The following is an 11,050-nucleotide window of genomic DNA, read 5'->3' as shown; positions in this document are numbered from 1 at the left end:
CACCGAGATTCGTTGTCGTTGGGGAGGTCATCATCATCAATGACCAAACCCGAGGAAAGGCACAATCACAGCATTCCTCCGAGTTCTGGTATGTATGTATAGGGGTTGTGTTTCATCAGAGGGAAGAAACTGATTAGAGTCGTCAAGAGTGGAAGAATGGTGTTCCTATACGTTTGTGATGTAGAATTGTTCGTCGGGAATCTTCTCTACAACAAGAAGCTATTTTATACTCAAGAAAATGAAGAGGTTGTCATGTCAATCTTATGAAATCGAATACCCTGGCCTTAAACAGCAATATTTGTTTGTTACAAACCATGCATAATCTAGCATCTCTAATACCACTCGCGTGACATCGTAGCACTGCAAATGGTACAAAGAATACAAGGTCAATGAACCAAGCCTACAACCAACTCAGCCGCACCGTCACCTCGTTGTTACTCGGCACCATCTCCTGAATGCCTGCAAAAGTACACCATACACAATTTACACAGCGTTCAGGACCAAAAGCGATATCACAGACATTATAAGGACCAATCAATCCCACCTCCAGGACGTTGGCAGATTGCGAGATTTCCGATCTAGTTGGATGTTTTCTAGAGCAGTTGATGCCCGGAGTACCTCTTCAGATATATCATCGGCATCATATCTCCAGTTGTACTCATCTTTCCTCATATTTGAAGCTGACGATCCCCCTCTTCGGTCTGAACGTAGGAAGACCTTGATTCAGAATTTAGAACAACACAACTACATATGACAAACCGAAAGGATTACATGTCACAGCAGGCACCTGATGTCTGAGATGATGAGATTGGCCTGGCAAATTCAAAGTAAAATGTTACCCTCACATTTGATAGCAAAATCAAATAACTGGCGCATAATTACAGTGGCAGAACAATCTGGCATCACGGTTACCTTCCCATAGGAGGCAGACTCCCAACTGAAGATGATGGTGGCCTCCTCATGTTCCGATGTTCAGCATTTAGTGCTGGATCAGACTCAGAAGAGATCATTCTCCTACCACCCATCCTTGTTTGAGACAAATTCTGATCAACAGAACAAATTTAGAGAACCAAACTACGCAATGGAAACATACATTTTTTTAAGCTCAATGTAAGGAGACAATAGTTTGTTGACTATATTTGGAGGCTAATTACAGAAACCTTATTAACAAAAGAGTGCAAAGCTACCATATGTGCTCAAGAACAGTAAAAGCCAGCGTGAAAATATTAAATTGGTTAGCTGCAATGAATTGATGTTCATACGCAGAAAGCAACATTGCACATGGCTCACACCCCAAGCACGACATGCCCATCAAAAGTAGACCTTGACTACAGATCTTTATATAAATATGTTGAGGTTTGACAAATCACATGTGAACAGAGATGAGTAGCGATAGTGCACTGTAAATAACTGATATGAATGCCATTGCAGCCATTGCACTGTAAGACAACTGACTGATTAAATAGAGAAGATGTTCTTGATTTTGGTGATATTTATCTTCTTATGCTGAAGATACAGAATAACCACACCCAATTTCTTTTATGGCTTGCTGAGTATCATAATGGTCACAATTCATGCACTTTCTGTCAGCTTCACTACTCCAGATAACAACAAAAATAAAGAAGTGGCCGTTCATCAACTCCATATTCATCTATATTAAAGATTATCTTTCTGAGTTCACAAGAGATAAACCTCATATTTCAGATATCCTTCGAGAACATCTAAAAGCATGGGACCACTTTCAGCACTCCTGCTCCCTTCAGCTCCACTTTTGTTAGAAAAATCCTTCAGTTCATTCTTCCAAAAATCCTTGGGCTGATTTGCAAATGCAACAGACACAAATTAGTGGATGTTGATTTTACAAATGCACAAATAAGATACACCAAATATAAGGAATGGTTACCAGATTACATTCTGGCAAGTAAACTTTCATTGTATGACTTAGCTGGGCCCACTCCAAGTATTCACATACAAGTGCTGTTAATAACCTACCTGCAAGCAACAGAAATTCTAGACTGTAAACCATTTGATGTTACGTGCAGCTTGCAAAACACATGGCTAAAATTAGCATGGACACATTAAAGCATACAAGATATCTGTATAATTGTTTTTTTAACTAACATCAGTGCAGAAGCATACGAAGACAAAGATTCACACTAGTCATCGACTAGGTGGAACAAAGAAATATCTTTCAGGAATAGTATTGCAAGCTAAAAAATTAGAATATGCCAAAATTTCTAGCAGCGTAAAAATTATCATGCAACAGATGAGCAACCTTCAATACTTCAGGAATATTTCAAGAAAAGTAGCATAAAAAGTTTCTACATAGGTTTATATATCAGACAGAAAGACGCATATATGTAGCATCACCCGAAACAAGTTCTGATTAACAGAGATATTTGAAATGATTAATTGACTACCACATTAAAAGTGCAAACCTGAAGGTGAAGCATGCAATTGCTTAGCTCTGTCATTGCAGCTACCAAGCAAAGCTGGATTTCCACCATCGTCATTCTCTACCACACGATCCTCCTCCTCTATGGCCTCAAACACACTTGCTCTCAGCTCAGCCTAGTCATGCAGTGAGACACATCATGAGAAAACTAATGATATTATGTAGATTTGATTGAGCATAACCTGGCTTCAACAGATAAGGAAGAACTAAAAGATATAAACCCACTTCTTTCATCAATAATTAAATTTCTCTAAGTTTGACATAGATTTAACTGAATAAACACCAAGTCACTGAGGTATTCGCAAGATAGCCAAAGGAGCATTCTTTCAAAGAAACTAGAGAAACAATTTTTTGCTTACAGTCCAAACAAAGATTCGCTCAGATCATACCATTGGGATGAAAACCACCATCAAGTAATGTAGACGCACTAATCGCCACACAAAACAAAAACTTTTCCTAGCAACATGACATATTTATTCCTAGCAAGTGTGCCAACAATGCGCACACCAATTCATACTGCAATTGCAACTAGACCAACAAAATTATGCAAGGTGAAATTTTTCTTCAGCAAGGAGTGAGCATTCTCATATCCTAAATAAGAATCAACAACACCAAGACGCTCAAAATGCGCTCATTACAATTTGAAATGGAGTGAATCTAACGGAATAGGCCCCTGCCTCAGGACCGAATCTGGCTTTTGGGGGGGGGGGGGGGGATTGTTCACACGTTTAGGTTGCAAAAAAAATACTAATTTGCAAGTTTGTGAAGGAAATCGCGTAGCCGGACGTCCAGATCCCCAAAAGCAGACGGGAGGGGAAGCTAGATCCGCAGGGCGGGGCAACTGTTGGGAAGGAAACCCTATCCTAGTGAGTGGATCAAGAGAAGTGAGGCGGGGAAGGACTGGACGAACCCTAATCTTGGCGAGGACACCCTTCTTCTCTAGGGTGCGGGTGACGAGCGTCTTGAGCTCCATCATCTCCCGCGCGTAGTCGTCCATCTCTGCACTGCCCTTTGTTCCCTGAAAGCAATCCCCTTGCACTTGCTCCCCTGAAAGAATCGCCCTTCTCGAAGCTTCTGAAAAGCTGCGCTGTGGTCCGAGACTCCGAGTGCAGGCGGCTTCGTTCCGGTGGAGAGAGAGATCGAAGACGAAGACAAGTGAATTTGTTTTAATTTTAACTTTTTTTAACTAATATTTTAATAACAATAGGTGAGACATTACATTTTTTAGAACTAATTTTTTGTCACGTCAAAGCAAATAACGTGACTCATGCTAATAAATTTGGTGTGGCTAAGATGATTACGCTAGTATCCGTACCAACACATTTACATGTGAGGCCGACATGGCACATTTGAGTCGCGTTAGAGAGTTTGACGTGGATGCCTATCGCGCCAACTTCTTTGGTGCGACTTAGGAGCATATAGAACGCCGTGCCACCCGTCCTCCTCTTCTTTTCCCTTTCTTCTTCCTCGAGCCTGAGCAATAGCCCGCCGCCTCTCTCCCCCACCTCATTCCTTCACCAAATTTATCGTTTTTGGGTTCAAATCGAAGAGGATTTCATGGGGAACTGCCCTAGAAAGGTAATTCCTCTATTCTCTCCAACTTTCTTCGTTTATTTTGATTTACATTTGTAGTTAAATAGTGGTTAGGGTTTAGAAATTTGGAGTTAATGATCTATGAAATTAGTACGTTTCGGAGTATATCGAAGGTCAAATATCGTGCTATAGATATATTATTACGCATGTGTAACATGTAGATTTTATTGCATGCAATATATTTGGAGTAGGAAATGAAATTATATATGGTTATTCTAAATGTGTATGATGGAAGCATGTTGTTGTATAACACTACGTTTTGACATGGTGTATGGATTGTTGTGACAAAATAGATAGGTGTAGGGATTGAAATGTTATATGTTTAGGGCTATAAGGGGTGAAATTTTTTTACGTATATGAATAATTTGGAAAGTATATGTGAAATGTTTTGTGGTGGCACAGTTAATGCAAATTGGGAGTTTGATAAGATGAGGGAGTAAGTGTTGAAATTTGGGAACCCGCCTTGCTTTGATGAAATTATTGTTCGGGTTACGTCAATTATGAATGTTGATGTGGATGCATGTGATGTAACCGTACTTGAAAGATTTAATGCCGATCGGGGTGGAGAGCTCATTATGTTGTCATGGAGTTGGCGTTGGAGAATGATTTGAAGTTGTACAAGGATTGTGTGAATGGTTCTCAAGTTTGTTGCACGGAGGTTGTAGTTGATGTGGCTATGGGGGGAAGCTCGATGCCATCGGTTCAAGATGTGTTGGGTTGTATTAGTTAGAAAATAGAGCTTGCTAAGCATTTGACTCAGGAAGTTACCGCCATTGTCACAGAGGTGTCTGGTGTATTCGAACTTGCCGATGTTATGGTTCCGGAAGAACCTCATGCCTCTGTGCAGGAGATAGCTGCCGATGATTCCAATAACTTTGATTTGGCTGTAGTAAGGAACGACTTCGACGATGATTTTTTAGGATGAGGAGGCACAAGCAAACGTTGAGGAAATTCTAATCTTTTCGTCGGACAATGAGGCCGAAGATGAAGGTGATGAGGTAAAAGAAGTAGAACATGTGCCAGAACAAGTGCATTCCCAGTGCACGGCTAGGTATCTTGGTCGGCGCATTGTCCCCATCATTTGGGCAGACTCGGACACGACTGTAGCCTCTCTAATTGAGTCCATAATTGGGTTTATCAATTACAGAGTGTTGTATAGCAAGGCATGGAGGGCGAAGCAACATGCGATGATTACTATAGGGAGATTGGAAGGAGGCATGCACGAGGGTCTGTAGGATCTTAGATGCAATTTCACATTTCAACCCCGGGACTAAATGGTTCATTTCATTGGTTGTATGATGGGCAGCGATAGTGATGTCATGAAGCCCATCATGCAGTGTGTGTTTTGGTGCTTCACTCAATGCGTGGAGGCCTTCAAACATTGTAGGTCCATGATTAGCGTCGACGCAACTTTTTTGTTGAAAAAGTACAAGAGTGCACTGATAATTTTTATTGGCATTGATGCGGAGGATCAGTTGCCCCCCCCCCCTTTAGCATTTACGTCAAGAGTGCACTGATGATTGTTATTGGCATTGATGCGGAGGATCAGTTGCCCCCCCCCCTCTAGCATTTACGTTGACAATGGGTGAGAGGAACAACGGTTAGTCTTGATTCTTGTACTTGGTTCGCCATCACATAATTGGAGCAACATGCAAAGTCTGTATGATATCAGATCGACACCAGGGTCTCCTTAATGCAGGTAGAGAACAAATGGAGGGTTACCCTCCTCTTGTGTACCGGTGGTGCATGTGTCATTTTTCTGCAAACATTTGGAGAAGACAGAAAAGCAAGAAGGTAATTAAGGAACTGAAGATACTTTGCAAAGTTAAAGAGGAGAAACAGTGCAACAAAAGGCTTGCTGAATTGAAGAAGGTTTTGAACGAGCCTACGACAGAGTGGTTGAAGGGCAAAATGGCTAATAAGTGCAAATGAGCGCTAGTGTATGATGAGGGTGGCTATAGGTATGGAACAATAACCACAAATATCTCGGAGGTATTCAAAAACGTCCTTAAAGGCATCCGTTCAATACCTGTGTCTGCCATTATGGAGTACACCTTCCACAAATACAACTTTTATTTTGTCGATCGGTGGAAGAAAGCATGCAGTGGACTTGATGCTGGTGAGGTGTGGGGAAAAGCTATCACTAAGCGCCTCAACGAAGCAGGGAAAAATATCTGCTACCCAAGATGCATAGCTCTTTGATCCAAGGAGTTATGTCTATAGCATTACATCAACATTTCGGACTTTGATCCAAGGAGTTATGTCTATAGCATTACATCAACATTTCGGACTAGTGTAGGGGGTGAGAGCTCTGGCGGCAGGATCTGTAGAGTCAACTTAACTACAGTTGAGTGCACGTGCAGAAATCCTGTGCTCTCATGTCATCACAGCATACCAAATGAGAAAAGTAGACCACAAATCACGCGACTACTTGTCCCTAGTGTATTATAAAAGAATGACTTTGAAGACTTAGGAGTCCACCTTCGAGCCTACACTTGATCCTTCGCAATGGCCAGAGTACAGTGGTGATGAATATGTCCTAGACTGTGATCTACTGAAACAAAAACCAGGGAGAAAGAAGAGAAAACAACTCTGGAACGAGATGGATGATTCCAATAATAGTTACAGTGATGACATGTACGGAGCTGGTTACTTTGATGAGGCGTCTATTAAAATATGTTGCTCCATATGCTACCGGTTTGGCCACAAGATGGAACAACACAAGGAGAATCATGCAATTCATAGAAATAGGAGAATTCTAGAAGGGGGCAGTAAATGGCAATTTGGTAGAGGTGAACTATTAAATATTTTATTTTGTTCCATGTCGAAAATTTAAATGTATTACGACAATGTTGTTTTTTTATCATTATCTAACGACTATGTGACATTTCATATTTCAGGGTGATGTCACACCCTGAGTACCCGCTCCTTGAAACGTACTATGACAGGGACCACTGCGCTCACCTCATGGTCGACAACAATGAGGTATGACTTGTCCGTAACTGCTACATATAATTTCTAAATAGCGTGTTTATCAGTTTGTTACCATACCTTCCAGCGATCTCTTCTGAAATCGGCAAATTCCCCATCCTCCTGGACTTTTGTTCGATGTGATCTCCGGCCCTCAGTTGTGTTTGCACTAGATCATCCGGCGTGACAAACCTATCATCGGTTCATCACACCAAGACCCTTGGCGTGACCCAACATGTTGTCACGCCGGCCCTCTATCCCCGGCTCCAAGTGAGCCCCTGCAAATAGATAGGGGCTGGCATGGCTGCGATGTTAGTTATACCAAGTACCCCAATATGGTATCACGTCGGCCCTTCCCTCACTCCCAGTGAGCCCCTGCAAATGGGGTTCCTTTGGCGTGGCAGCACAAAGCGTCACGCCAAGCCCCTTTGTGAATTTATTAAATAATATTTGAAGTTGTTTCTCACCAATATATAATTTAAATTGGTTTAATAGTATTGGCTGACATGATGTTTTATTTTTAGAGTACTTTGTTTATAATCCCACCAAAGGCGGTACACATATTTATCGTAGCAGTAGACGAGTTTCGCCATCATAACATATTATAATCATTTTCTAATGAACTGTTCTCGGCATCCATCTATTATGCTCCATTCACATAGTTCATATGGTTCACACAAACATACCAAACACACAAATAAAACAGTTCATATGGTTCACATAGTACAATCGACACTAACCACATAGGACATAACATAGTACGCGAATATATGATACTAACCATATACCCATCGAACTAACCCCTAATGTTAATCATCCGACCTATTATAGAGCAACTCATCATCATCATCATCGTCCGGGACAAACATAGGCAAATTAGCAACAAGAGTCTTCATTGCCTCCATTTAAACCACCTTAGCCGCTGCCTCTTGACTATCTATGACTCTTCTCTTGTGGTGGGGATACATAGCTCGACAAAAATCACGAGTTGCCTTCTTACGGTGCTCTAGATAGTTTGATAGCACCATCGGATGACGCTTACTCCACCATGCAACTCATAATCCACCTTATCTTTATCAAGGTACTCCTCCCAAGAACATCTCCGCGTACTCTATTCCTAAAAACAAATTCATATGAACTCCCATTAATAAGGTACAATCAACATAGGATATCAAAACAAAAAATATAGATAATATGCATAAAACTAGCCATGTCCTTGCCAACCATATGCCCGCAGTAGTGCCCCACACCAAGTTCGGAGGGCACTATCCTGTATCGAGAAGTCACACAACAAGTGCACTTCCTTGGACAACATGATTCTATCACCCTATTCCACTTCACTTGATCCTCTTCCTCCTCTATCTATTCACCATCGGGACCATACAATAAATCCTGAAAGTACAAGTAGCACCATAGCGCTACATTCAATTCATGATACAAGTTACATAACATCTAATTCTACCACATTCAAATTGTAAGCAAACAATCATGCTCAGTTTTTACCTTTGTCATCTCTTCACAATAGAAGTAAGGAGATCCCCTAGAAGGTTCACAAAGCACGCTTCCCTTTTCACAGTTGCACAACGGAGGATCCGCTACATGTCCTCTGCTCACTTATCACTTCTCTTTACCCGTCAATTTTGGTGGAAGAGGAACCCAACGAATAAACTTGTCATATGGCTTTAGATACTGACTAAACCGTTTCATCTTCAGAACCCTAGGGTCGTACATCTCAGACCCATCAATCCATTAGAAGAAGTAGCACATCTCCCACTCCTGCACATTATTAAAACATCATGTCAGCAAAAGTAATACCATATACTTTTACCCTAACACATAACAAATATACACTTATATGATAATCCTTGCACATGTAGTAAGCGCGGGCAGCAGTATCTTCATGTAGCGACTAAAGGAGCACGATAGCCTTACCATAGTAATAAGTTGGGACAGGGAGAGCAGGAGGAACGGGGGAATCCTTGCAACTGACATCGGGATACTTCTGGGCGATGTGTGTACCCACTTTTACTTACGCCACAAATTGAAAGTCATACCATACAACTACACGAATACCAATTTATTATGAAATTTACATGCACCTAACACTTTTACATTCAACACTACAAATACCCTATTGCATTAACCGTGCCACCACAAAATACACAAACAATCCGGTCCATCTACACAAACCATCCAAATATTTCACATATGCAAAAATATCCATCGCTATACCAAATGCAAAGCCTATACATAATCCATTTCAATCCCTACGCCTCATCATTTCATCACAACAATTCAAAATTACTCATATATATAGAAAAACATGCATTTCTCATATACATTTAGACTAACCATATATAATTTCATTTCCTACTCCAAATATATTTCATGCAACAAAATCTACACATTACACATGCGTAATAATACATCTATACCATGATATTTGACCTCCGATCTAATCCAAAACGTACAAATTTCATAGATCATCATCAATAAAATCCTAAACACTAACTACTCTTGAACTAAGAATGCAAGCTAAAAACACCAAAAATACTTAGAGGGAATGGAGGAACTACCTTCCTAGGACACATCTCCACGAAATCCCCTTCGAATCGGGTCCGATTGGTGGAGAAATGAGGGGATTCGTCAGTGTCGCCGCGGACCGTCGCCTTTGCTCGCGCGCGGCTGGAGGTCGAAGAAGAGGTGTGGGAGAGAAGTGCCAGCGTTGCCCTCTGTATGGAGCTGGGTCACGCTAAAGGGGGTGGCATTACAGGAGGTCGCGTCAATCTCTCTGGCGTGACTCAGGGGTGCTATGTCGGCCCCATGTGTAAAGGTGTCGGGACGAACACAAAGTGGTCACGTCAAATACATTGACGTGACCAAGTTGGCGAGTCACATCATTTTCTTTGACGTGATAAAAATAGCTAGTTTCTAGAAATTTAGTATCCTACATATTGTTATTAAAATATTAGTTTAAAAAGGTTAAAATAAAAAAAATTCCAAGATAAATACCAGCAGTGCTTTCCGATGAACGGATGACAGGTGGGCCTTTTCTCTTTGCTAGAATAAGATGACCCTTGTAAAATATACGTATTCCACTATGAAATACTCCGTATGCCAATTGAGAGAATATCTTGAGAAGCATAGTAAAATGCATTTTGAAGTCTCTTTTGAATGGAAGAAAATTATAGGAACTTTGGATAATTCAATTTCTATTGAAAAATTTCCTATCGACCCTTTGGAACCAAGGATCGAGCTTCCCAAACTCCTATGCAATTCCTATGAAATGGCTTATCCACAGGGATGAGGTCCAACTTCATGTAAAAAGAAATCCTTTATCTATCTATCTTATCTAATTTTTGTATTTTTTATGCTCCATTCAAACGGTTATTTCTAAAGTTTTTCTATGCTCCATTCAAACGGTTATTTCTGAAGTTTTTCTATGCTCTTCCAGAGATTTGACTTTACGCTTTTGGCACCCTCTCATCCAAGGCTATCAAAATATTACGATTCTATTGAGCATAGAGTTAACATTTAAAATTTAACAGTATCTATCACTACTCTAGATTTTATTAATTTAGTTTGCCATGGTTTATCCTTACCGGTTGTTCTCTATTAAATAATATTATAATTCACGTATGAGGCCTTTAAATCTTTTTAGATAATTAAAAAATAGTTTCGGTCCCTACATCTTTTGATGCACACAATCTATCCCTTATTACATTGGTTCAACACAAAAGAAGCCTATTACTAAATCTCCACTCATGTTTGAAGAAGAATTCCATGGCAATGATCTCCAAAAAACAAGATATTTAGATGATTGATTGAACAAAAGAATGAAATAAAAGGAATTTATAATTAAGTTTAATTGAAGTTGATGTGGATAAGTGCACTCAAATTTACAATATTTAATTAAATATACCAAAATAAACATTAGATACTCCGCTCAAGAACATAGTTCATTTTTCATATGAAAGGTATGTAAATTTTAAAATCTACTAGAATCATGATTCTACATTCCGATTTTATCAA

General features: G+C 40.2%; 1 protein-coding gene across 1 annotated transcript; it reads right to left on the bottom strand.

The window, feature by feature from the left end:
- Positions 1 to 255: 255 nt before the first annotated feature.
- Positions 256 to 3,617, bottom strand: LOC133886722 (protein TONNEAU 1a-like). The gene is made up of 8 exons (XM_062326516.1): positions 3,366 to 3,617; positions 2,439 to 2,571; positions 1,904 to 1,992; positions 1,693 to 1,815; positions 913 to 1,043; positions 788 to 813; positions 545 to 701; positions 256 to 459 (listed from the first exon to the last, which is right to left on the bottom strand). The coding sequence occupies exons 1-8, from the start codon at positions 3,450 to 3,452 to the stop codon at positions 435 to 437; spliced, it is 771 nt and encodes a 256-aa protein (XP_062182500.1). The 5' UTR covers positions 3,453 to 3,617; the 3' UTR covers positions 256 to 434.
- Between the last annotated feature and the right edge of the window lie 7,433 nt (positions 3,618 to 11,050).

The sequence above is a fragment of the Phragmites australis genome, chromosome 12 (genome assembly GCF_958298935.1).
Source record: "Phragmites australis chromosome 12, lpPhrAust1.1, whole genome shotgun sequence".
Lineage (NCBI taxonomy): Eukaryota > Viridiplantae > Streptophyta > Magnoliopsida > Poales > Poaceae > Phragmites > Phragmites australis.
This window is presented reverse-complemented; position numbering and strand designations above follow the sequence as displayed.

Excerpts from the sequence above, each read along its gene's own strand:
- LOC133886722 (XM_062326516.1), bottom strand. The coding sequence starts at position 3,452 with ATGGACGACTACGCGCGGGAGATGATGGAGCTCAAGACGCTCGTCACC. Across the intron at positions 1,993-2,438 it reads ATTGCATGCTTCACCTTCAG|GTAGGTTATTAACAGCACTT; the intron begins GTTTGCACTTTT and ends TGTTGCTTGCAG. Across the intron at positions 460-544 it reads AATCTGCCAACGTCCTGGAG|GCATTCAGGAGATGGTGCCG; the intron begins GTGGGATTGATT and ends GTACTTTTGCAG.